Source organism: Colletotrichum truncatum (genome assembly GCF_014235925.2).
Source record: "Colletotrichum truncatum strain CMES1059 chromosome Unknown Contig_0010, whole genome shotgun sequence".
Classification (NCBI taxonomy): Eukaryota; Fungi; Ascomycota; class Sordariomycetes; order Glomerellales; family Glomerellaceae; genus Colletotrichum; species Colletotrichum truncatum.
The window spans coordinates 2,878,743-2,904,578 of NW_027222407.1; the positions used below are offsets into that span (position 1 = coordinate 2,878,743).

Below are 25,836 nucleotides of genomic sequence, written 5' to 3' on the forward strand. Positions count from 1 at the left end.
GAAAAAGAACAACATCAACGGGTCAAGAACAAAACCAGTTGCGACGGGCACTGACCAACGTTCCGATTCACGGCCTGACCGAGCCCGGGGTTACCATGCACACCGTCCGTCTCTATCTGTCCTATCTCCCACGTTGTACGCGTCCTTCCCCCTCTTACTCTCTCACTCTCGAGCGCCTTTCAACGCTGCAGAACCGCGAAGTCTCAAACACTTCGTGCCGGAACCCTGCGACTCGTTCCGTTTCAGTGCCGGGATGCATCATCGTGAGAGCTTCCCGAGTGAGGCATGAACTCTGTTCATGTTCGGAACGAACGGGCAAGGTCTAGCGAGGGAACAGAGGACATGGTGTCACAAAGTCTCGCCTTGGCTGGCCTTATGTAGGCCGCGCATGAAGTCGAGAGACCGGATGGCAGTAGACAAGACCGGCCCAGGTCAGGGTTTGTGAGGCCGTTTTAGGTGCATCTGTTGTTGTTACTGCTTGTTGCTGCTGCTGTTGTCGATGGGCCGAGCCCGCCTGCCATCGAATGAGCTTGGCGAACCCAAACCCAAAGGCCAAAGGGGGGGTCATCCCGTATTGGGAAGTCATGGGGTTCATTTTTTTTCTGGCGACCTGGTACGATCTGGGGGCGTCGTGCCGGGGTTGGAGAGGAGCCACCATGTTTCGTCGACTCTCTTTCGGCGTTTGAAACAATTTTTGTCTTGGGGGCAGGCGGCTCTTTTTTTGCACCGTCGCCTTACTGTGATTCAGCCCGTTTGACCTTTGCTGCAAGTGGGACTCTCTTCTTTTTCGCAGCTTGCTTGGAGCTGGGGACCGGCCATCAGAAAGAACTGGCCGGCCTTCTTGCTCACCTCCGTCCGTAACCCGACAATACGACGGGCGTAAGGAGCAACCGCCCCCTCCCGACGAGCTCCGTGGTTGAGTGATGTCCCGCCGGTTCGGTGGTGTGATTTTATGGTTGGTTCCTTTTTTTTTTTTTTCTCGGCAGAAGTGGAACCCGTTCCCGACCGGAAATCAATGCAACCGTGCACTCTGAGGCAGGAAAGAGCAAGCCCCCGGCCGGTAGTGCGGGTACGCGGCATCCACCCTGTCCCGTTCTTGCCCCGATGTGACGCTGGTGATTTTCGGGCCTTCGGTCCGTTGCCGTGAGCTCGTTCGCACCTATCCCGTGCCACCGAGATCAGGACACAATCTATCGTGCCCGCGGGTTCCGAGGATCCCGGAATCGTCGGATGGATCAAAGTTATCGGCTTTCCAGGATTCGTGGGTGCAGTGCATTACACTGTTTCTTCTTTTGGCAAGGTGAACATTGTTATCATGGTTTGGATGCCTCGGTTCGTGGAGTTTACTTGAATGACCGACAGGTAGGGGAGCAAAGTGTGATGCATTACATGAGGCACCGAGGCCTGATCACCTGACTGGACTGGTCAGGAGATTTCGACAGTTCTGCCGAGGTCATTTGCATCATTTTCGCCCGTCGCAGCCGGCTTATCATCACTGCTTCAATTAATGTAGTTCTTGGAGCCAGTATCAGGGGATGATTGACCCATCGCCTAACCTTGTAATCTATCTCTCAAACCCGTGAACGATGAGATGCGTGCAAGGCTACATGCATAGAGTAGATCAAGCCTAGGGTCCTCCGGTCGGCAAAGGTACGTCCATGTAAGACCCCGGGCACCGTACGGCAGGATGACAATGTCATTGAAGCTACTCGCGATGGTTCTGCGCATTTGATATATCCTTTCGAACGCACTAAAAGATACATGCAGCGACGGGAGGCAGATGTACCCGTTGACAGCAGATGTACTGTACGTACCGTCCGAGGTCCGATGTTTTGGTCAGTGTCCACCAGCTGTACCGCTAACAGGAGGTACATTGAGGGAGCTTTGGGTACTTGCGCCGTGCAGGCGGTACATGGATACAAGTTGCAGTTCGGTGCTGTTGGTGCCAAGAGGGAAAATGGACAAGCAGCAGATGTAGCTTTAATCAGAGACATTCGTGACATGCAACGTCCTCAACGCCATGAAAACTGGGGAACGGCAAGGCTGTGATAGATATCGACAAACACAGTTGGTGTTTCCTTTTGTTTGTGTCCCCCTTTTTTCCGTCCCTCAGTCTCGTGCTATCATTATCTTTTCCTTGGTGCCTTGTCATTCAGGACATTCATGGTGCCAAAAAAAAAAAAAAAAAAAAAAAAAAAAAAAAAAAAAAAAAAAAAAAAGCAGGAATAAAGTGGCGCTGGGTTGATTGAGAGAGAGTGCCTAATGCTTGGGTGCATTGTCTGGTTGGAGCTGGATGATGAGCGTGGCTGGGCTTCCCCGCAAGAAGAAACAGGCCGGGGCCCACCCATCAGTCAGCGAATAGACTAGGCCGCCTGCCTATTGACGGGGGGCGTTAGTTAGCATGGCGACGCTACTGCTACGTAGCTGTCATCTTTTTGTCTGTTTGGCACTGACAATTGCCTAGGTAGTAATCAAAATGCATAGGCAATTACATAGGGGGGACACAGAAAGTTTCCAGCCAACCAACGGGTTTGGATTGTGTCAAACTGACGGCCCCAAGTCACAGGTAGGCCAAGTGACAGGCTTAAAAGTGGAGTAGATCAGGGCACGGTGCAGCCAGTGAGCATGGAGCAATGACGAGGTGACGAGTGACAAGCTCAGTATGGCCTGTGCGAGGTGACGGCGCAACTGGTCTGTGCTTTTATCGTCATGGTTGTCAAGGGAAGAAATGATGTGATAGCACATCCCACTGAGAAGCCTGCCAATCTCGTGGAGGGAATGAGAATTCGGGTAATAGTCGGAATCGATCAGCTACCTTTTGCCACGGCCACAGCCCCTCCCGTATTGCGTAAAGTACCTACTTGGCTGTACCTACCTGGGTCGTTTGGTGTGTGTGTGGCCCTAGCTTTGGCTGTTCCTTCCCCCGCCCGCGCCTCCCTCGTTTCTTTTCCATGTCCTCCCCCCTCCCCCTTAGCAATTTTCCCTCTTGACCCCCTTCCACCACCCACTTTCTCCCAGCAGAAAAAAAGAGGGCAACCAGTCCAAAACATCACCGTGAACCCAGGAAGTTACTTCCACCAGAGGTACATCCTTGGGCCATCGCAAGCAGAACATCCCAACTCATCTACCCAACATTCATCAGAGCTCGTGCTGCGCTCCACCTCCTTAGCCTCGTTACCGAGTCTGTTGCTCACCGAAGCTCTCACCACTGCACTTCATCGTCGCAGTACAATCAAGTTGTCCATCGCGACTCAGCTTTTAGAAGGGAAAAAAAAAAAGTAATACACACACACACAAAGGAGAAAACACCTTGTCGTCTTTTTTTTTGCCGTCGTTGCCGTCGCCAACAAACCATCAACGCCAGGCCACTCTATACACCACACCACCTGAAGGCCCCAATCCTTCAATTACATTACCACATACATACAAACGCTTTGTGTCCCTGAGCAAACCAAAGCGCATTGCATCTCAATCGCTTCGTGGTCGTGGTTTTCCCGTTTCCCCTTACCTCGACTTTACCTACGCCTTACCTCATCGCACCGCACCGACACACACCCACCCTGTCGCCAATACCCAGCCAAAGACGCACATACATCCGATCTGCCATCGTGCCGCGGTCTTGCCTTGTCACGCCAGTTGCCTTCCTTCCCTCTCTCACGCTCCTACTCACTCTTACCTTTTTCGATCTTTCTCTATCTCTCTTGCCTTATTCCCCTGCTCTTCCGGACGGTACCCGACCTTTTTTCTCTCGTACGTCAAAGGCAGCTTTTCTCTCTCTCTCTCTCGCTCTCTCTCTCTGGGGCCAGCCACACACATTTCGACTACCCCCGTCAATCCGCCCACCCTGTCCAAAGTCTCTCTCTCTCTACCCCCTCCAAAATCCACCCTTGGCTCGAGTACCGCCACCAACACCAGCAAAAAAAAAAGACAAGACCACCTGCTGCACCCACCGCAGCGTAAAGGGCCACCCACTGAACAGGTAGAGCCGTCCGTCTTGTCTGCCTTATTTCGCTGGCTACCTCGGAACTCTCGCCTCTACATCAATCTACATCCCCTCCTCTACATCTGACTCTTCGGTTACTTCCAGAGAGAACCACGCGAAACCCAGCCTGGGTCCCAAACCTGAACTGAAAAGGCACGTTACCTGATTATACCCGCAAAGGACACAACAGGAACACGCTTTTCCACTCTTCTCTTGAGCCCATCTACTCCACAAACGCGCATCCCATCAGCAAGAAGCACGAGTACCAGTCCATCAACCAGCCCATCCATCCATTCCGCCAATCCCTCACGTTCTACCTCTCTCTCCCTCTCTCACTCACTCACTCCATCGCTTACCCCTACTATCCATCTTATCGGCGCACCACCGCGCTCCTTTCTTCCTGGGTCAACCCGCTACTTCTACGTTCGGTCTACTCCATACCTTAGCAAAACCTTACGTCTCTCTCTTTCTCGCTCGTCCGCTGCGCGACCAACCTTGCCTGACTTACCTCACGGCATCTCCACAACTTCCGCCAGCCGCTGCACCGCCTCGTATTTTTTTTTTTTTTCCTGCCCTCTTGTCACTATTGTTATTTAGCTACTGGGCGTGTCGCGTCGCCTTCGCTCACCACACACGCACGTACGCACGCCACCACCCACGCCCCCCAGCTTGGAAAAGTGAAGAGGAAGAAAAAAAAGAGTACTTGAAGCAAACACGTCCTCGGCCTCGCGGGCCTTTGTATCTTTGTTCCTTTTTCATTTCGCCCTCCCCCCCATCCCTCTTCAGGTCCCCCTTCCCCCCCTGGGCGTGTGCGTGACCCGCTTCTTGCCTTGCGACGTCAGGCTTGGTCCAAGTCTCTTTTCCGACCGAGAGCAGAGACCAAAAAAAATATTCCCCATCCATCAAACCGTCGGTTTATGCATCGTTGCTTGAGTTAATACTACTACATTGCCCGTAAGTACCTTCACCCATCTCTTATGTCGCTTTTCACGCATTGGTCCGATTGAGGACCAACGTCTCGCTTGTACCTTTGAGCCTGGATGTGTCTGTCGCGCGCAACGCACTCATTTTACCTCGTCGTCGTCGTCGTCGTCGTTGACTTGACTATCGACTTGTGAAGCTATTGCGCTTTTTTCATCCTGTCGCCGTCGACTTTTTTTTTTCTTTCTTTCCCTATCTCTTCACTTGTCATCGCTTCTACGCGACAAAGAAGATATACTCACTTCATCACGCCATACATTGCGCGTTTCCTTCTACTACCCTACGCTATTATCTCGTCGGCGCCTCCAAGTCTCTATTCTCACTCTCCCTCTTCCTCTTCCTCTCCCTTCTCTCCGCCGCGAAGTCCAATTGAGCGACCACGTCTGGTTTAGCAAGGATCGCTCTTTTTCATCGCGGTCGCAGCTTTCGCGCAACCAAGTCATGTACCCATCACTACAAACTCGGCCGTGTCGCGTTCGCGCGCGAACGTTGTGGTCGTGGGGCCCATGACTCTTTTTTTTTGCTTCGCGCGACAAATTTGTTTCCCTACAGTCACGAAACATCAGCGGATACAAGCCGGTACTAACCTTTGGCCCGTTTGTTAGAACATGCAGCAATGGCAAGTCGGCCCAGTGCCGGAGTACATTTACTCCAACTCCACCCATCAGCCTAGCGACATGCAGTAAGTACCTCCTCCACCTTGTACTCTCTACCTGTCCTCTCTTCTCCCCCCCCCTTTCCGTATCCTCCCGCTCCATCCCCCCCAAAGTCTCCCCCCTATCCCGTTCCATCCTCTCCGCCCCGCGAGGCTGCGTACCGACCACCACCAACGGTTCTCTCCTCCGGGGTTTGGGTACATGCCCATGTACCATTGGGATACCTTGCCTCGAAATATACACTACTCGAGCAAACCCCGGCCATTCTTGGCCTTGCTTGACACTCCTGAGAAGAAAAAAAGGAGGGTGTAACGGGCAACAATAACAACACGACCCTTGGCCGCCTTGAAGATGCACGCATACACATACATGTACCCTCGCCTTGGTCACCATGACTTGGGCGAGGGAGTCCCACGAGTCACACCTACTCATTCGGCCATGTTGATCTCGTCGAAATGAAACATTTAACTGACACTCGTCTCCAGTCCTCAGCACGCCTACCAGCCCCAGGACATGTCTCGCCGGGATCAACATCCCCAGTTCCAGTACGGAGCGCCTCCTCAGCAGAGCCCAGCTCCCCAGCAGCACCATCCCACCCCGGTGCAGCCTCCGATGCAAATTCCGCAGCCGCCTAACCAGCCTCCGGCCCAACCCCAGCAGCATCAGCATCAGCCCCCTCCCCAGGCCCCGCCCCAGCCGAACAGGAACCGCAAGCGTCCCGCTCCGGCTCCGACTCCCGTCGCTCCTCCCGTTGTCTCTAGCGCCCCTCCTATGCCGGCTGCTCCCACCGCGCCCACCGCCACGCCCATTCCTCCTCCCGCTGCCCCCCCTATCGCCGCTCCTCCTCCTCAGGTCCAGCCTACGGAAGATGCCAACGCCGCACCCCAGCCTCCCCCGGCCAAGAAGAGCCGGACAAATACCCCTTGGACTCCGGCTGAGGAGCTTCGCCTCAAGCAGATGAGAGATGCTGGCAGCAGCTGGGCAGAAATCGCCAAGGTTCGTGCTATCCCGTTGCCCTCGTGTCATTGAGGGGCTCAACTAACAACATCTCGCAGACCTTCCCTACGCGTACTGAGGGCAGTGTCAAGAAGCATTGGTACAAGGACATGCACTACGCCGAGTTCGCGGAGGACGAGGTTTGTCTCCACTCTCGCAGGGTTTGATCCGGAAAAACGATTTCGCTAACAAATCCCAGTCCCAAGCGCTCCTCAACGCCATCAAGGAGTACGAGAACAACAAGTGGAAGGTCATCGGGCAAAAAGTCGGCAAGCCGGCCAAGGCCTGCGAACAGTACGCCAAGGAGCACTTTCCCGGTATGCCCTCTCTCAACATCGCGTCGGCACGGCCGCAGTCGCACCAACGATACTAAATGATTCGTAGACCTCTGGGCCAAGCCGAACGCCCGGTAAAGGAACTCAGTTTATCGGCGGTTCTGAGGATACTCAGGAGACGGGCAACACTGCGAAACGGCGCTGGGAGTGTCTCGATGCCTTGGGCTTATACCAAATGTGTTTCTTCTTTCTCGTTCTGACGATCTCAACGACCCGGACTCGAAAAGACGATTCCCCTTTTGCACCTCTTTTATCATTTTTCATCTTGTTTTTTTGTTTTCTCTGGAGGTTGGACTTTTAATTCCCTTTCACTTGTGTGTATGTGTGTGTGTGTGTGTGTGCGTGCGCGCGCGTGTGCGTCCTGACGGTCCTTTGGTGGCATGGATGGACTGGCTCGGGGGTCTCGTGGCTCTGAAGGAGGAGTGCGTGGAGAGGTGGCTTTTTGTGTGTTGGTCCGAGAGCACGGCTGTTACATGTATGACGGATGGTCCCGGTCGGGCTTATTGAGGCTATCGATGTGCTCTGAGTATTCATAGCGCAACACGAAAAGGAAGTTGAGAGATGGCGGGTGAATATCATGCCGTTGAGTAGTCCGCGCGAGCACATGTCTGCGGAGGGCCCTTGACGGTGGTGATTATGCGGGGTCGCAAAAACAGAGACGGCACCCCTCGTCGTCTTAAGACGATGCAAGGGAGGGGATGCAATGGTCACGGGTAAGGTGTAGGCCTGGGTTGGCCAGCGGTTGCCCAAGCACTGCTTGCTATACTAGCACGAAGCACACAAGACATGTTCGGTAGGGCCGGTGTCAAGGACGGGATGGTGGGACTGGACGGTGAAATTGTTCGATTCATGATAAGTCTATACCCTTTTTAGTGTGAAGAAGTGTGTTATCATTGGCCCTGGGGAGATGAGAGAATGAGACGTGATAGGTTTGATGTGATGTTGATGTGGATTTGATGAGGACGATGGTGAAGGGAGTAAAACACTGCTTGAGAGAGGGGGGAGGGAGTTGTAATATTAGTTAGTGGGTGCAGGATTTCCAAGTCAACGATGATGGGGTTGATAATAGACTTGATTCTGGGAATTACCTATTTTGAAATGTTGAAGTGAATGTGTTGGTGCTAGCTGTTAGTTTTAAGCTGGTTCCTTTCCTTCTTTGTTTTGCCCTGCATATTGCAGTTTGAAGACGGGATGAAGAAACATGAGCGATGGAACAGCGTCTTGATTCGATAATTCTTGATAGAATGGAGGTGGAGAGTGTATGGCGAGTGTCAGTTTCTGCTATGAATCCCGGTTTTGAGTGAATGTCGTTTGATTGAATGAGACATTTCAGTTTGCTTGGTGAGTGTCGTGTCGTACCGTGGCTTTTGAGCTGGTCAGCCAGTCATTGATTTACACCAAAATTATGAGAGTCTAAGTGAGAGTGCTTGGGTGTGGTTCAGCACAAAGTGGTTATTATCTGGACTTGATTTGGGTAAAGGTGTCTTTGGTATCGGATAGACCGAAATTAAGAGTTAGTTGAGGTTGAAAGTGTATGAGCGTATTTTGATTGATTTACCTGTCTTCGCTATGGATCATAGGACTTGTCCAATATACTAGGAGTGGGTTAGTATGTATCGCAGAACTCATCCTCATCCTAGAACTACCGTCTTACGGCCCCTACTATGCATACCGTAGCTATGAGGTTCGTCGATGAGTCGAGTATCACTCTACACGTGTACGCTCTCGGACAAAGCTCGCCGGACTCCCAAGTGCCGTCGCCGCTTCTGGAGTTGGCCGACAACCAGGGGAAGCGCCTGATTGGCTACACTTTCTCAACCCACGAGGCCAACGTCCACTGCGCTCTTGCCGGCAGGACTTCAGCAGTCTGTGGCTTTGTCAAGTCACTCCTTGGAAATGTATATGTCACTGCTGGTTGGCCTGATCGGATGCCGGAGCTAATGTCCATTCACGCCGAGAACAGCGACGTCGGCCCTAGGAAGTGTTCATCCGCCATTGCCTAATTTTCCATCTTCAACGGCAATCACAGTGGCCTCAAAAAATCTCAATACACGCAAGCAAGCCACTTACCGTTCTTACCGCTGCGGCTGTCACCCAATGTTGCTATTCACTTCTGGCTTATGAGAACGTTTGTGAATAACATCGCTGCGCTCGCCGCTGCTACATGTCCGCAGACCGATGGAGGGACGCTCTCCTTACCTTTGGACCAGTGAGTCTCATCAACCAGTAAGCCTCTATAGAAACTTTGAGGCTTTTTAATACTTTTGCCTCATCTGGGCTACCGATGCTTGACGTGGAGATTTGGAAAGAATCATGAGGACATTTAACAATAGCTATTGATGTTTTGAAGAACATGATCCACGTCTTTGCTGTCGGTGATCTCGAGCTCGACCAGAGAGGACGCAATTACCTTGGCAACTGCCTCACCTGTTGGTACATCAAAATGCTTGGAGACTTTTTGCCTCTATGGTGGTTGTTTTGGTAATCGGTTGAAAATTTGATGGTTGAAATTCACATATACAAAACTGCCGAGTCAAATCCCAAGTGATTCAAAAACCACAAATTTGTTTGACCAGGAAACTCTCCATACTTATGACGAGACGAGGCGGATTTTTCGACATTACTTCAATCGAAAGATCCAGAGGTTTACGTTTCTGGGGCGGTTAATTGTTATTTCGGTAGTTGGGTTAGGTTACGAGTATTGGATGTTGTTCAAACGTTACGAGGACAAGCTCATGTGCTTTCAGCAATCGCCACAAATCAGATAGTCTTTCATTACTACGATGAGCAATTGGACAGGCTAGTCTTGCGCGAGTTCATGGCTGCGTCCTAGACGGTGTTAATCGCCGATGTTATTGTATAAGGCGAGAATCATTTTTGACTCTCTTAGGTAAGTTGCGACGTGCAAGGCTATCGTAGTCAAGGCTGCGAACATTAGTGCCACATCATTACGAGAAATCTTCCACCCAGCCTTTCGGCCCGTTAAACTTTACAGAGCAGATCCGTTGAGCGTTGAGACTACTGCCGTCGATCCACCATGTATACTGCCAGCCGTCCTCACGTACCGCCTTAGAACATAAGCCCGGTTGATTTACAGTAAGTTCCATTGTAACGGTGCCGCGAGATGTGATTGTCAACTGACCGACGAGGATATGAAATTGACATTTGGTGGCTTGCAACTATGGGACTTGGCTGGAGCATGTCTCGAAACAACATTAGCTAAAAAGCAATAATGCGTGTTTACATGCGAGCTTTGCATTTTGACTACTTGGCGCGCATCAACATCACGTGCGGTATCTCTCTCTCCAATATACTTTACAATAGTCTGAAAAGTTGCAGAAACACTTGGTGCTTGTCAAAATGCGTGTCCTTGGAACATATTTCAAGATTCGCCGGCGTAGAACTGTTCTGGCATCATCGTCATTTACATGTGGGTATCATCTCTCAGAACGCCCGTCTCCGATCCCCAGATTGACACAGTCAGCCTCGAGACACTAGAAAAACGCCCGTCTCTGTCAAGCCTTGCAGGCGGGCACGCGAGGCGTTCTGTGTCACATTGCTGTGCATGACTGGTGCCGAAGGAGGACGCTGCGCGATCTTGCACCTGTCGAACGTCGTCCGACGGTCACGACATCTGTGTCTGTAATCGCAGCGGCCTAGATCAAAAGGCTGCGCATGTACGTCACCGCGGGAACGATATGATTGGGTGATTCTCCCCGCATCGTTGGCATGTTTGCGGTTTCCAACGGCCAACATCAACGGCTCGCGTCGTTTGTCCAGGACGCGGTGGGATTTAGGATCCTGTGGCTGTGTCCTGCGAGAGTTTCAGCTAGCATCATCATTGATGGTGAAGGATGGAGTATCGTGCGTAAAAGCTGTTTGGGTTGGGGCTAATGGTATATACTAGTAGGACAGATTTATTATTTTATTGATGCAGAATACATATCAAGGGAGGAGGACTACGGGATCCCGGCAAATACTAGTACGACACACATGTCAATGATGCTCGATGGCATACCGGATGACATACCGGACGGCAGTCTCGTGCCGCTGTCGTCTGAAAAATAAACAAAAAGTCAATCGAGCGGCAACATAAGAGACAATAAAAAAGACTCGCAAACACCAGACGAGGCAAATAGTCTCTCAGTCAGATCAACTCGTCACCAACAGACGTTATCCGTGTGCCCCGTGCACAAAGAGCACAGAGCACAGAGCACCCGGGGAGGGGAAAATCACTGCAGGTTGAGACTCAATCGAATTACAAAAGTGGGCAAACACGAGCAGGGCCAGGGGAGGATGTTCGGGGGCTAACCCCAAAGAGGACGATGGTATTGAATAACCCACGACGCGAAGGAAAAACAATCATCTGGGGGGGGCCGATCATGGGTTTGTTGACCAATGCGAGACCAGGATGGGCAGCCACTTCATTACGAGAGGATTGGCGGATTCTCCAGTTTCCTGGTTGATTTCCCCGTATTTTTTTGCCGTCTTATTCGTAGTGTCACTACGTACATACAGTTACACAGTTGTAGCCGGTGGGATTATTATTTTTTTTCTTCTTCACCTCGCGTGAGTGACTCTGTAAAGTCCCCCCTTTTTTATCCCGCGGGCGATGGAACCCCGACAGGGGCTCGCTAGGCCGGGTCTACTACCTAAATCAACCACGCTTGGACGGATTAGGGAACCGAGGGCGATGGAGGTGACCCATACACCCAATGCCTTGCTTTGAATAAGAGGAGAGAAACCCAGCTTTTTGGTGGGTGTTGTGGGCGTAGCGTATCGTATGCGAGTACTCCGTAGAGTACCACCAGTACATGATAAAGTGAGCGAATGCACGAGTGACAGAAAGAAAGGGATCTTCAGGAAGAATGGAGAAGGGGTCCAAGGGGTTGATGAAAGGGGTCGAGGGGATCTGGTACATTGGATTACTCAAGGTTGATAGCTCCCAACGATAGGGAGATGATACCTGACCTCAGTATTACAGTTCCTCTACAGGCGCCAGTACCTTTTCTATGTACTCTCCGTCGCATTGGCAGAGCATTCCAGAAGGGGCCGCCAGAGGGTGGGAGCACCATCAACTGGTCGGAGGCTATGCTACGACTGTACTAGAGATGCTATGCCCGCCGCCCCGGCTCAGCGTCCATCCAGTGTGCCCGACTACTAGCATGCTAGTATGCTAGCCGGCAGAGTTAACCGTAAGAATAAGGTCAGCAAGGTTTTGGCCGTGCCATCTCCTGATTTGACTTCCCGTGCATGCCCACTCCTCCCGCTATCCCCATCCCTCCCTCGCTCTCTCCCCCCCCCAAATTAATTCTCGCCGCCTAGCCTTCCTCTCCTTCTCTTATCCTCTCACTTCGTCTCTCGACATCCATCTCGTCCTGTGTCTTTGCTGTCGTCACTCGTTCCCGACTAGCACTGCCTCTTCCCGTATTCCTTACCATCACGATCGCTTAATACCTACCCTGTTACACACACATCACACCCTTTCGTTAGGTTGTTTTGCACATCGCCGCGCCGTTTCGCACTACCCTTCGACGACAAAGACTTGCGTCTCCTGTGGCTTTTCCCTCCACCAACAATACGAACCTTGATCAACGTCCTTGTTTGTTCGATAGTAATCCTCGACGCCACTTTCAGTTTTCCAGATTTTCAAGAAAATCCCAAAACTTGTCCTCGGTGTCGACTTTGACCACCTGCTTTCGATCCAACCCGCGCCAGTTTCCCCGTGCTATTATCGTCAACATCTAGCCGAAATTCCACCCGCTCGCTGCAGTAAACACACACAAACAGCCCGACCCAAATATCCCACTCCCACTTTGTGGACGGCGATACTTGACCGAACGAGGCTGCCCCATTGGCGAACCACTCGGTTCCCCAGTCATTCGTTGTCACCCGTTACAACATCTTAATTCCCACTCAATATCGCCACATCCAGCATCATGTTGTCGATTCTTCCTTTGGGCGTCGCCCTCCTCGGAGCCTCGACCGTGCTCGCCCAGACCCCTCCCAGCTGCTCCCTGACCAACAAGTGCCCCAAGGAAGCGCCATGCTGCTCTCGTAAGTATCCCTGGTCAAGCCTTTCGGTGACATGATCTGACGATTCCAGAATATGGCCAGTGCGGTACCGGCGCCTTCTGCCTCGGCGGCTGCGACCCCCGAATGTCCTTCTCCCTCGATGCCTGCGTTCCCGCCCCCGTCTGCAAAGATAAGAAGTTGCCCATGAACTCTTTGGATGGCATCGTCGACATCAGCAAGTACCTTGGTGACCCCAGCAAGGCCGATTGGGTCGCCCAGGGCGAGCCTGCCGTGCGCAATGGTGCCGTCCTCCTGACCATGCCCCGCAAGAGTGTCGGTACCGTTCTCGCCTCCACCGTCTACATGTGGTACGGCAGTGTCAAGGCCAAGATCAAGACCTCGCGTGGCCCCGGTGTCGTCACCGCTTTCATCCTGTACGGTGATATCAAGGACGAAATTGATTACGAATGGGTTGGTGCCGATCTGGAGATGTCCCAGACCAACTACTACTTCCAGGGTATCCCCAGATGTAAGTCAGACCCGGCGTGTGCCCCCTGGCCTCGTCCATGTTCTTCAATGCGCCTCTGACTAACCTTTTGCAGACGATCAATCCGGTAACATTTCCCTGTCCAACACATTCGCCAACTGGCACGAGTACGAGATCCAGTGGACCCCCGACGAGATCAAGTGGCTCGTGGACGGCCAGGTCGGCCGTACCAAGAAGCGCGCCGATACCTGGAACGCGACCGCCCAGCAGTGGGACTTCCCTCAGACGCCCGCCCGTGTGCAGCTGTCCATCTGGCCCGGTGGTGCGGAATCCAACGCCAAGGGCACCGTCGACTGGGCTGGCGGCCCCATTAACTGGGACCACGACGACATCAAGAACGCCGGATACTTTTATGCCCAGGTCAAGGACGTCGAGATCAACTGTTTCAATGCCAAGAGCCCACCGGGAACCAACAGCAAGAAGAGCTACGTCTACAGCAGCGCCAAGGCCACCAACGACACCGTCCAGGACACGGACAAGGGCACCATTCTCAAGAGCTTCCTCGGCACCGGTCTCGACATGGACGCCGGCGCTCAATCGGCTTCCGGTTCGGGCTCGGCCTCTCAGCCTACGGCCACACAGGCCACGATTCCCGGAGGCAGCAACAGCGGTCCCGGTACTGACCCTGGCCAGAGCAGCGGTTCCGGTTCCGGCTCGGGTTCGGGCTCGGGCTCAGATTCTGGTTCAGGCTCTGGTTCGGGCGGCTCCGGCGACTCAGGATCCAGCGGCAACTCTGGTTGCGGTAACAACGGCTTCTCGCAGGACTGCAACAGTGGCAGCGGCTCTGGCAGCAGCGGATCCGGCACGTCCCTGGGTGTGCGCCACGAGTCCATGGCTGGCGCCAGCGCTTTTGCAGCACTTATTGCCGTGGCAGCTGCGTTCTGGATCTAAGTAGGGACGAGGCATGGCAGTATCTTTCTTTTTTGGGATTTAAAAAATATTTAATGGTTAACGTGATACACTCACCTGGGTTCAGTTCAGCACCTTGTATGTAATGAGAGCATATTTCCTTGTGGCATCATTTTCTTTTTTATACCGGGTATATCGAGGTAATGGCGCTTTGCCGTCCGTTCCTTTGTAAAGAAGAGTCATGTTGCATGTTTTGGCGGCCGTTGTGACTTGAGATATAAAAAGGGGGTATATATACAGATATATATACGTACACGAGATGAAATTGATGCGTTGAATTTTTGATTCTCAGCCATATGTCCGTGTTTATGATGAATAAGAGTGAACTGCAGCAGACCCGCTGAAGATGTAGTGGTAGTATAGGGTCGGCCATGACGTATCATTTGAAGAAAAAAAAAAAAGGAATGGCGACTGCTTGGTATTGCAGCAGCACCGTTGAGGGGGGGGGGGGGGGGATGCCGCAGATGCCGGTATATCCGGGGTTCGCCAAACCGTTGCCGGGTCTCATTGTGAACCGGACTCATTCGTCATTTCAGTCAAAGGACGGCAGTGACGAAGTGGCATCCCGCAATGGCATGTTGAAGGATGCGGTCCCTGTACGTAGAGTGTATTCTGGGGGGGGGGGGGGGGACGGTGATCTTCTCTACTTGTCGGTGTTGGGGATCAGATAAGGCGTGCCATCTCGCGAGGCGAGTGGGCGGCCATTGAGGTTTAGAGCGAGAGGCCGAGGTGCTGCGCCACATGTTGGTTGGGGTTGCGCCGTCGGGGGAACTTTGGGGTTATGGGGTTTGGTTGAACGGTGTTAGTTCATGTGTGGGGAGTTTGGTGTGGACACTACCAGAGTCTTAACTGTTTGACATGGTGGCGTTTTTTTTTTTTTTTGGTGGACCTGATTCGGTAGGTGGCTGCTGTAGATCTGGCTCTGGACAGGGAATAGCTTCCCTACTTTGCGGGCCTCGCTTTGAGGGGATGAGGAGGAGGACGCGGCGCGATCAAGGGGTTCTGCGGAGGAACTTTGGTAGGAAATTGAAAGTATTGTTCTTGTTTGGTTTGGAGGCATTCAATATAAATATAAGAAGGGGGTGAAGCGGTGTTTGGTGTTGGGATACATCATCATCATCATCATCATCATCATCACACCTACAAGCTTCTTTACGACTTATAAGAGTACACTGCAATCACAAATCACAACATCACTTTATCACCCATATATAACTAAACAATGTCATCCACAAAGACTATCGCCTTCTTCGGCGCCTCAGGCGGCTGCGGCCTCGCGGCCCTCAAACACGCCCTGGCCGCCGGGCACACCTGCATCGCGCTCTGCCGCAACCCAGGCAGACTCACAGACGCACTCCCCGAAGCGCAGAACCCGAATCTCGTGGTGAGGCAGGGCAACGCGCATAACACGGACGACGTCGCCGCGTGTCTCGCCAACCCCGCCGACGCGGGCCGTCTCGTCGACGCCGTGAGCTTCAGCATCGGCAGCCCGTTGAACCTCGCCAAGATGACGGTTGAAGACCCGGACGTGTGCAAGAACGGCATTTCGGCGGTGTTAAGCGCGCTGGAGCGGCTGCGGACCGGCGGCGTGGTGGTGGGGAAGCCGCGGCTGGTGGTCGTTTCGACAACGGGCATTTCTGATTTCCAGCGCGACGTGCCGCTGCTGCAGGTGCCGATGTATCATATCCTTCTCAAGGCGCCGCACGCCGATAAGAAGGTTATGGAGGAGAAGTTGATCGCGAGCGGGGAGGACTGGACGTTTATCCGGCCGGCGTTCCTTTGCGACGGGGCGGTGCCGACGAGGAAGATCCGGGTCGGTGTCGAGGACCCCAAGACCGGCGTCGCTAGTAGCGCCGTCGGGTACGGCATTTCTAGGGAGGACGTGGGTAGGTGGATCTTTGAGAATGTGCTGAGCACGGGAGGGCCCGAGTATGTCAGGAAGGCCGTGTCTATTACATGGTAGAGTGGTTTGAGATTGTGAGCAGGGTGGGTTTGTGTTATTGGTTTGTCATGGCTGGAGTTTAGAATTCGATGCGCGTCATATTTTGTTAAATCGTATTTGGCTGGATGGGTCTTTTTTGCCCAAGGTACTTTCGTAATCATGTCCCCTGTGGTCCCTCATCCCAATGAGTCCGAATAGACGTGTAACACGAAGCTATTCCTTTGAGAAACCAGATAGAGTCCCACGAGCGGCTGCATTTCGTCAATAGTTTGTTTGCACCAAAGCTCTCCCCCCGCTCTGCCCCTGCAGTGCTAGTGCTGAGCTTGGCTGTCTATCAAAACTGTGGTGCCTGGCGGCCCATGTCGTTCCTTTGGATGACGATGCAAGCAGGAGTCTCTTGTGGTCGTCTGTTTTTTGTTTGCTTTTTGTGGTTGTTGTAAGGCGCTTGACTGGTGGGATCGGTTTGGTTGGTCCTCGAAGCGCAGCCACGCTCAGAATACATGCAGGCGGGTGGAGACGCCCCAGAGTACGTATCCGCCGTTGTTAAAGGACCCATTTTTAGGATCGGCTGTACATACTAGTTGACATCGTAAGGCTTGTACTGAGCCTATAATTAAGTACATGGTAGGGCTGCTAATTAGTGAGTGTGTGAATGTACCCAACCTCCCTTAGGCTACTAGGCAGCGCCATTGACATGACAGGCTCCAACTCGGGCATACTTGATTTGGCCCTAAAAGCCAACCTTGACTTGAGAGGCCTAGTTGGATAGGCAATCACTGAGCGAGGCTTGGGGTCGAGGGATGAACTGCAAACAATACCACGAACTGAACGATTGCAGGTAAAATCGGGGGCAGCCGCCTTCAAAGCAAGCAGCATCCCAACAGCCGTCGGAAAGTTTCCCATCCAATCCGCTGGCGGCCAAGGGCGACGTGCATGACGGACGGCGTGAACATGTTTCGAAACACAGCCCAACTCAGCCTCTCCCACCCAGACAGGCCAATTACAGCGCGTTAAAGGCCTCGAGATGTGCTGTTTGGTAACCCTTTGGCATTTTGCACATGTTGGCCCCCCCTGTTTCATGAGTATTGGGTAGCACATGGATACAGGGATTTTCATTTTGCTGTTTGTGTGAATAGGAGGTGAATGAGAAGCTGCCCCCAATGAATCGTTCATCCTTGAACAAAAGCGCGAGGGTAAAAAAAAAAAAAAACTAGAAGCCAAGTTGCTCAGTGAGCTGTTTCTCCAGCCCTGTGACTACCGGATTGTATGGCTGCTGGATAGTTGCCAAGCCAAAACTACTGTTCAAGTGGCTTACTGCGGATGACAGGATTCAACCCCAACCCGGACCCTCCTCTCGGACTCGTTGACTGGACTGGGTTTGACACTGACTCTGACGCCTTTGCTTACCCGCGTCTTTGGCTTGTTTGAGAGATAATGCATAGATGGGATTGCATTGCACAGCAAAGAAGAACAGACAATGAGAGACGAAAGAAAAGGGGCCAGAGCTCTGTCTGGCTGTCTGTCTGTCTGTGGTGAGGTCAGTAGGCGCCTGGCGTCGCCTATGTCTTTCTCTGTAACAAGCGCTGTATAGAGGGGGGCGAAGGGGCGAAGGGGGCCACTGGGCCTTCTTGTGCATGGCTGGGGCCAGTAACTGCTACTAAGTAGTGTAACCAACGCAACCCCTCTGGCCCCCTATAGACCAACCAACAAGAGAGCTGACACTCACTGTCTCTCAACCGCCAATCGATTCCACTTTGTCAGGGCCACTGATCCTGAACCTCTTTGCCATTGCGTCTTTTTGATTCTCTTCAAACTGGACCCCAGACAACCCAAAGGATTTGATTGAATCATACGGGCCTTACCCCCCAAAAGCCCAAGAAAAAATGACCCCAGACAGTGGAGACCCTTTGAGCGAGTGAAGGTTTTGGGGGTGGTAGTGGTCGCCGACTTTCACTGTGGGCTTGTCATCCCATCCCTTTTTTTCTTCCCCTTCACTCAGCCGTGGCTGGGGGTGGAAGCGGCTTTTGAAAGGCTAGGATCCAAGCAAAAAAAAGATGTATAGGATGGGACGGATTAGAGTCAACAACCATGCGCAGCCTCATACCTAAGCACACCCCTGCACCCCCGTCGAGCGCTCCTACTACATGGCATGTACATAGTATGCCAAACTTATAAGGTTGAGCTCTGCCTCCTCCCCCCTTCTTGATTGTTCGGATAGAGAGTCTCATCTTGAGTGTTTTTGATTTGCAGCATTTCAGCCAAACTTTAATTCAGCTTTTGTGGAAACGAAAACAGAATCGTTCTTTCCGTCCCTGAGTAATATCCATCCTTACTTTCCCTCCCTGACTTGGAAGGAGCAGCACCTATAACCCACAACCCTATCACCACTACTCTTTCCCTCCTCCTCCATCTCAACTTCAATACTCACTCACTCTCACTTCACAACTTTATTTGTTTCTGCCGGCTGCAGTCTCTCACTTTGATCCCAATTCACGACAACAAATCAGTCGCTTCACGTCAAAAGAAATAGAACCAAGAAAACACAAAAAGCACTTTCACCATGCGCTTTTCGTCCCTTGTCCTCTCGGCGGCCACCGCCTCAGCTGCTGTCATCACCAGACAGAGCAACTCTCCCGCGACCAAGTCCAAGGTCTTGCTTGGCAGCCCTGGCTTCGTCTCTGTGGCCGACTTTGACGGCAAGGAGTTCAAGGTCGTCGCCAACACCTCTGCCCTTGGTGCCCCCAGCTGGTTGGCTTTCAAGGAGCCCAACCTCATCTATGCCGTCAACGAGAACGCCAACGACACTAGCTTGTTCAGCGTATGTTGATTTTTTTTTTTTTTAGTTTACTCTCATCTCATCTCATCTCCCTTTGAATCCTTCTCATGCTGACAAAACTCACCATAGTTTGACTCCGCCACCAATGAGCTGAAGCTCGTGACCAACGCCACCGGCTATGGCGGTGTTGTCTCCATCGAGTTCAACGCCGACAAGACCCGTCTCGTGGGAACTTCCTTGTAAGTCTCAGATCACATACTTCCGTTCTTATCCCCTCAACCACCAACTAACCACCCTCATAGCACTGATGGCACCATCGACGTCTGGGATACTTCTTCCGCCACGGAGCTGAAGCTCATCAAGCAGCTCAAGTCCAACGACCCCGTCGGCCCCAACACCGAGCGCCAGGGTACCAACCACGCCCACCAGGCCATCCTCGATCCCTCCGGACGCTTCTTCGCCGTTAACGACCTCGGCAGCGACACCGTCGTCATCATCGACTCCAAGGATGACCTTTTCGAGATCACCAGCCACAACCGCGTCCCCACCCCCGGCTGCGGTCCCCGCCACGGCGTCTGGTACCCCGCCAAGGCCGAAAAGGCTACCCACTACCTCCTCGTCTGCGAGATGCTCAACCTCGTTCAAGTCTTCTCCGTCTCCTACAACGACACCGGTGTTGCTTTCACTCGCACCCAGGAGCTGAGCACCTACGGCCCCAACCCCCCCGCCGACGGCAAGGGTGCCGCCGCTGAGATCGCCGTCACCGGCGACGGCAAGCACGTCTACGTCTCCAACCGACTGACCGGCCAAGACACCGACTCCATCGCCCACTTCAAGGTCAAGCAGACTGCTGCCACTGGCGGCTCCCCCTGCTCCGCCGCGCCCGGCGGCATCGAGCTCGAGTTCGTCGACTCCATCTCCTCCGGCGGCCTGTTCCCCCGCCACTTCAGCCTGTCCAAGGACGAGAAGACCCTTCTCGTCGGCAACCAGAACGGCACGTCCGGCCTGGCGGCCTTCAGCCGTGCTGCGGACTCGGGCAAGCTGACCGCCACCGCCGTGGCCTCGCTCCCAGTTACCGCCTTTGGCGTGCAGGGAGGCGCCCTGGGCGCCGCACCGGGACCTCAGTTCGTCCTGCAGATCGTCTAAGGTCATCCTTTATTTTATTTTCGCGGTTCTCGGCGTGGACGGGAATCGTTCCTTTTCTCTCTCTCTCAAGTGATGATTTTCATGGAAAACGGCATCGGCGTTGCATGGCTAAAAAAAGGGCCGCGGGCGTTCGGGGGTCGGGAACATGCATGGCTGGAACAGACATGGCACCGCTTGTTTTTATGACTCTACTTCTTTTTCTCTTTTTCGCCTGTATGATAGATAGATACCTTGGTCATTGGTCCTTAGTAGTTACCTTGGTGTGGAGGTCTGAATCAGATTCATGATGTGTTAATCAGTTGTGTCGTTACATCGTGATTTTACGTGGATGTGATGCAATTCTCGAGGAATGATGCTATATCATGTGTTCGATGAAGCTTGTGATACGCAGAAGTCAAGAATCAGAGTAAAGGTGAAGTCGGACAGATGGGAGATGCAAGAAGACGAATATAAGTGCGGTTCTTGGCTTCGTCCAGAACCTTGATGGGTCACCCCCAGGTAGCGTAGCAAGTGTCCACTGTAAACCAGTGAGGTACCGATGCACTACGACGTTGAGCGAGGCCCGCTAACCCTGCAAAATACGCCCACTAACGAAACTTGCTCAACCACTAAATGAACTTTCCACCCCCCACCAGGCCCGGCGCATTAGCGAAAGGGCAGTCCCAGCTCCAGCTCCAGCTTCAGCTCAAAGTCTCGCCGACATCTCTCGTGCGCACCGTCGCCACGACCGCAACACCCAAACAACCTCGCGTCCTCTTGCAGCCCTTCCAGACTTACCGCTGCCTCAAAAGTAAAGTATCCTGCGCGGAAACGCCAGAAACGCCACCGTCGTACCGTTAAAACCATAACTATCCTCGCGGCCCCCCCGGACGACCGCCATGTCGGACAAAATCACCTCCAAGAACCTCTCCTACGACACCAAGATCCCGCCGTTCCTGCGCGCGCTCCACGCACAAGCGGCAGGCAACTCAGCGGAACCCGACCCGATCCTCGCGAAACGACGTAGGGCCGCGAAGAAGCGCTCCGACAGCGAGGAGGCGGAGGACGCGCCGCTTGTCGTGGACGAGGATGGTAACGTCGTGGTGGATGTGCGGGTGGACAAGGACGGCGGCGTAGAGGAGGACAAGGTGAAGAAGGACGAGGGGGAAAAGGGGGACGCCGCGGAGGAAAAGCGGGAGGCGGAAAAGGTCGCTGGTATCGGCGGCAGTAAGAAGAGGAAGGCTGGCAAGGTCGTTGGCGACGCGGCTGAAGATGCAAAGGACGACGGAAGTAAAGAGACCAAGGACGACGAGGGCTCGAAAAAAAAGGCTGGCAAGAAGAAGGGGAAGAAAATCAAGTTGAGCTTCGACGAGCCGGAATGAAGGATCCTTCTCCCCCCCGAACGCGAAGGCATTGTGGGATTACACAACATCATTATTCAAACCGGATCGACATCGACAGCTGCTGGGGCTGTTCCTGGGCAGTCACATCACATACAGCTCAGCTACCCTGCAAGGCTACTCTGGCATAGTCTCATTACCACTACGCCAAACACGAGCCGCCAAGCCAAGGCGTGACAATTGGTACATACACTTCAAAACACGTCGGGAGAAAAAAGGTTCTATACAGCCACAACTAAGGTAATCTACACATCTGTTTGCTCACTCCAGAGCAACCCCGATGCCGTCTCGTCCCCAGTCCCCTTGCCACTACTGGCCTGCCTCAAGACAGTGCATCTATTGGTATCGGTACTCGGGCTTGATGAAGTCGGCGAAGGTCTTGGGCTCCTCGTACTCGGGGGCGTGGTGGTGGCCGTGGTGGTGGTCATCGGTGGGGCCGACGTAGTCCATCTTGTAGACGGAGCCGCACTCGGGGCAGCGCTCAATGGGGCGGTCGCGGGAGATCTATCAACGGACAAAAAGTCAGCTCACAGGCAATCGTCAACGGGCTCGATTGGGACACATGAGCAACGTACGGTCAACCAGGTGGTGACGTGAGAGTCAGCGGGGGAACCGGTGCAGCCGAGGTACTGCTCCTCGCCGGCAGAGCGGACGGGGATGGGGTTCTCCATGGTTCCTACGTGGGTTGCGTTAGACTTTTTATGTTCATTGAGTAGCTCTGGGTGAGGGATCAGCTTGTACCCTTGCGGGAAGCATCGAGGGGGCGCATGTCGAAGACGTCGACACCCTCCATCTTTCCGAGAATCTCGAGACGCTCGAGACCGGTGGACTGCTCGAGATCGGTAGGGACCTCGCCGACCTTGGCACCGGGACCAACGAGGTCATCCTCGGTCTTGATCTCTACATATAGCAATTGAATTGATTAGCCCATGTTTTTTTTTTTCTCTTTCTTTCTCGGGGTCCTCGTTCGGATTGTCTGTCCATCGTACGACGCGGTCGGAAGGGATGTGGTGGTTGCATGTGGTGTGCGGAAGCAGTGCACATTCCGGAAAACCGCGCCGGCCGAGGATAGGTCCAATTCACGAAACGCCGACTCAATTGACGGAGGTCCTTACCGGAGAGAGTCTTGTAGTTCTTGGCGGGGGTAGAGCTGGAGGTGGCGTCGCCTGTTGTTCGCGCTGGTCAGCGAAAAAATGGAATCTCGGTATGGCGGCCAGCAGGCCTCATGTGTATTTTTTTCGGGATTTGGGGGAGTCAGGCAGGAATCAATTGAGGGATCGTACGGCGGAGCATGGTGGTCGCGAAAGTGCGTCTGGCGACGGGAGCGACGGCCGCCCGGCGGGCGATGGCGATGGCGGAGCGTTGCAAGAACATGGCGACGGCAATTGGGGGTTGGAGAGGAGAGGTTCGTTGTGACGTCGGGTTTGGTTGAAGAGAGAGGGATTTGTCGATGGCCTGATTTGATGGTTTGATGTTGCGGCTGTCGGTAAGGTACGGGAGCCACTTTCGAGCACTGGCCAAGGTACTTGCCGTAACCGGCAGTGTAAGCGATTTCCAATCACGTGACGCCCGGATTACCAAATGAGAGCTATGACATTACAGAGCTTTCCCTCTTTGAGCGTGTTGCTGAGTTGAACAGGATGCGAATGGCATGATCTATGTATGATTGTCTACCTTACGTGTGAGGTACGTATTTTCTATCCTTACATCCGGCATCGCGAGATGTTCATTGAGATTCTCTGAGCAAAACAACTTGGGCCTTGATTAATGAGCCTCTAACCCCCTAAGCCACTATAGAGTTTCCCAGCAGTTGAGCTAGGCTCATAATACCGTCAAAAGCATCGTTTGGAGACATGTGCAACTTGAGATCCATCATGTCTCAAAGGAACCATGACATTGCCTCGCGCTCAGTGCATGGTAGCCAGGCTGTCACAAAGCCGTGTGTTACTCTTCGTCCACTTTTTGGGAATGGACTCCGTTCAATGGTCCGCTCTTCCAATATCTCGACATCTGAGTTGTCTTCGTAAGTGCAGTTATCCTTTGCGGGTTCCAAGCACACAGCAGCCTTGTCCACTTCATTACTGTTAGAAAGTATATCTGTGCGAGTAATGTCAGAGTCTCCTGGATGTGTTATGCGCCGCTGCTTGTCTCTACCCTCACCAGATACGTCAGCCGTCGTTGGGTGAGAGTTGTTCGTGCTGTTATTCATGCTCCGCATACGCTCACTACGCGCTGTCGCTTGCGGTATCAAATCCTTGCTTCTCTGGGAAAATTGAGGAAAGTTTGTGGCTTGAGCGACTTTGGAAAAGGGCACCTCTTCATCCAAAGGTTGGCAAAAAGTCTCATCAGACATGTTCAGGCTCTCGGTGGGGGGTCGGGGCCTAAAGGAGACTCGATCTTCCGTTCGTGGCATTGGCTTGAAAGGAGTTTTGGCGGGTGGCATGGTGGAATCCTCCTCTTCCTCACAAACTCGTTGCTCAAGAGGTCTCGGCAGTCCTTTCTTTCGTTTATTCTGGCCGCCGAATCTCTTGAAGCCTTTCTCCTGTGAGATTGGGGCCCGTGAATCAGGAGCATTTGCAGACGCTGGTTTTAATTGTGAATTAAGCTTCCGGGGCCCAAGAGAACCACCAAGAAGCAACTTCGAATGACTAGTAGACGTATCCTGCTCACCGGCAGCGGTCGACGGCAGGAAAAAAGGCTTCCTGGGCGAGGAGTATCCAGTACTTCTGGGACCATAGGCATTGTAATCGTTCGTATGTTGCGCTCCTCTCATCACAGCCTGTCGCAGAATGGGATCAAAAGAATGATGATCTTCGTCGATAACAACCTTGAGGAGGGATTTGGCCCGTATCCTGGGCTCTCGGTCGAAGGCAACACTCATCCGCCAAATAAGGAAGTAGAGTGGTTGCATGGCCAGCTCGCCTTTTTCGTGCAAGGCGTTGAGACGGTTAAGGAGGGTGGAAATTCGGTAGAGAGTATACGATTGACAGAATCCCGCGTCAGGAAGGTACTCCTTGGCCATGACTTGATTTGGGTGCAGCGTCTGTCCGGGACAAAACCACCTCTTGATAACCTTTGCTTCGTTCATAAAGCGCTGGTATCTCTTGTCTTGCATCTCGAAATATTGTCTCTCTTGCTCCGAGAGCGGCCCTCGTTGTAACCTCTGCCGCCTCTCGTCGATATCTGCGTTATATCGGCGCCGTAGATGATTCTCATCAATAGCATCTCCAAACTTGGTCCATGACGGCTCCCAATATGGACCGTCCTCGCTGATGGGAGTAGTGGGGACTCCATGAAGCATAGCAGGCTTAACAAAAGTCTGGCCGTCGTCGCTTCTGACAAAGACCTGATCCCAGGCGGTGTTGGTAACTTCCAGCAATGCCGCCGCCTCTTCATTGTCCTTCGTTTTAAGGGCATTTGTAGACTCAACAGGTGGTATGGCGGCAAGCTTGGCCTCTTTCTTCTTTAGTCTTGCTTTTAAGGCAGTCAACTTGTCTTTTTTCTCGTCGAATGTTTCGCGAAGGCCTTTCCTTTCGTGCCGAGCTTGTTTGATAGCAGCATCTAAGTGACCTGTGGGGCCTTCATGACTGATCCTGTCCGATTTCAACTGTTCCACTTCGGCATCTTTGTAGGCAACTTGAGTCTCTATGATTTCGGCTTCGGCTTGAACTTCCCGTATATCGTTATTGAGGTTAGCGATTGATGAGGTGAGTCGCGACATGCAAAGTGGTCGAGATAGAGATATCGATTCCATGGCGAGTTGATGTCATGGGTATTTCCCTATAATCAAGTTATCAGAGGTCTAAACGTTTTGAAATAGTATTATGCTTACCTACACTGTTTGTTGATTAAGAGGTGTGACCAAAGGAATTTCTGGAAATGCGTAGACGAAATTGAGTTATGATTTGCAAGGGCGAAGAGACTTGACAGAACGTAAAGGCAGAGCAGTTGTGATGGAAAGCTAAAGTTTTGTGTTTGGAAGGTAAGAGGGACTGGATTGGTCGTTCTTTCATTGAGATGTGATGAAGAAAACGACCCAGGAAGTGAGAATAAAAAAACAGGCACCAGCGCTTTCTAGTTTGCAATGCACGAAAGCGCAGGAACGAAATTTGTGCTTCCCCTACAAACAAACACCGCTACTCCTATCCATACCTGAGAAATTCTATCTATGC

General features: G+C 52.8%; 10 protein-coding genes across 10 annotated transcripts; 6 read left to right on the forward strand and 4 right to left on the reverse strand.

Annotated features, from left to right (window-relative positions):
• Window positions 1-373: 373 nt before the first annotated feature.
• On the reverse strand, window positions 374-595 carry CTRU02_214250 (uncharacterized protein; the record flags this gene model as incomplete). The annotated part of the gene is made up of 1 exon (XM_070206215.1): window positions 374-595. The coding sequence occupies one exon, from the start codon at window positions 593-595 to the stop codon at window positions 374-376; it is 222 nt and encodes a 73-aa protein (XP_070060247.1).
• A 976-nt stretch (window positions 596-1,571) lies between these two features.
• Window positions 1,572-1,874, reverse strand: CTRU02_214251 (uncharacterized protein; the record flags this gene model as incomplete). Its single annotated transcript, XM_036729562.1, has 1 exon — window positions 1,572-1,874. The coding sequence occupies one exon, from the start codon at window positions 1,872-1,874 to the stop codon at window positions 1,572-1,574; it is 303 nt and encodes a 100-aa protein (XP_036578733.1).
• A 3,766-nt stretch (window positions 1,875-5,640) lies between these two features.
• On the forward strand, window positions 5,641-7,028 carry CTRU02_214252 (uncharacterized protein; the record flags this gene model as incomplete). The annotated part of the gene is made up of 5 exons (XM_070206216.1): window positions 5,641-5,645; window positions 6,105-6,615; window positions 6,675-6,755; window positions 6,815-6,932; window positions 7,000-7,028. The coding sequence occupies 5 exons, from the start codon at window positions 5,641-5,643 to the stop codon at window positions 7,026-7,028; spliced, it is 744 nt and encodes a 247-aa protein (XP_070060248.1).
• A 1,586-nt stretch (window positions 7,029-8,614) lies between these two features.
• CTRU02_214253 (uncharacterized protein) lies at window positions 8,615-8,953 on the forward strand (the record flags this gene model as incomplete). The annotated part of the gene is made up of 1 exon (XM_036729564.2): window positions 8,615-8,953. The coding sequence occupies one exon, from the start codon at window positions 8,615-8,617 to the stop codon at window positions 8,951-8,953; it is 339 nt and encodes a 112-aa protein (XP_036578735.2).
• A 3,936-nt stretch (window positions 8,954-12,889) lies between these two features.
• CTRU02_214254 (glycosidase crf2) lies at window positions 12,890-14,403 on the forward strand (the record flags this gene model as incomplete). The annotated part of the gene is made up of 3 exons (XM_036729565.1): window positions 12,890-13,007; window positions 13,057-13,494; window positions 13,568-14,403. 3 exons carry the CDS (start codon window positions 12,890-12,892, stop codon window positions 14,401-14,403), a joined length of 1,392 nt encoding a protein of 463 aa, XP_036578736.1.
• A 1,240-nt stretch (window positions 14,404-15,643) lies between these two features.
• Window positions 15,644-16,384, forward strand: CTRU02_214255 (uncharacterized protein; the record flags this gene model as incomplete). Its single annotated transcript, XM_036729566.1, has 1 exon — window positions 15,644-16,384. The coding sequence occupies one exon, from the start codon at window positions 15,644-15,646 to the stop codon at window positions 16,382-16,384; it is 741 nt and encodes a 246-aa protein (XP_036578737.1).
• Window positions 16,385-18,923: 2,539 nt separating this feature from the next.
• CTRU02_214256 (uncharacterized protein) lies at window positions 18,924-20,285 on the forward strand (the record flags this gene model as incomplete). Its single annotated transcript, XM_036729567.1, has 3 exons — window positions 18,924-19,181; window positions 19,269-19,378; window positions 19,442-20,285. The coding sequence occupies 3 exons, from the start codon at window positions 18,924-18,926 to the stop codon at window positions 20,283-20,285; spliced, it is 1,212 nt and encodes a 403-aa protein (XP_036578738.1).
• An 878-nt stretch (window positions 20,286-21,163) lies between these two features.
• On the forward strand, window positions 21,164-21,646 carry CTRU02_214258 (uncharacterized protein; the record flags this gene model as incomplete). The annotated part of the gene is made up of 1 exon (XM_036729569.1): window positions 21,164-21,646. The coding sequence occupies one exon, from the start codon at window positions 21,164-21,166 to the stop codon at window positions 21,644-21,646; it is 483 nt and encodes a 160-aa protein (XP_036578739.1).
• A 354-nt stretch (window positions 21,647-22,000) lies between these two features.
• Window positions 22,001-23,038, reverse strand: CTRU02_214257 (cytochrome c oxidase subunit Vb; the record flags this gene model as incomplete). The annotated part of the gene is made up of 5 exons (XM_036729568.1): window positions 22,001-22,168; window positions 22,240-22,340; window positions 22,406-22,564; window positions 22,780-22,830; window positions 22,948-23,038. 5 exons carry the CDS (start codon window positions 23,036-23,038, stop codon window positions 22,001-22,003), a joined length of 570 nt encoding a protein of 189 aa, XP_036578740.1.
• Window positions 23,039-23,543: 505 nt separating this feature from the next.
• On the reverse strand, window positions 23,544-25,418 carry CTRU02_214259 (uncharacterized protein; the record flags this gene model as incomplete). Its single annotated transcript, XM_036729570.1, has 1 exon — window positions 23,544-25,418. One exon carries the CDS (start codon window positions 25,416-25,418, stop codon window positions 23,544-23,546), a length of 1,875 nt encoding a protein of 624 aa, XP_036578741.1.
• Between the last annotated feature and the right edge of the window lie 418 nt (window positions 25,419-25,836).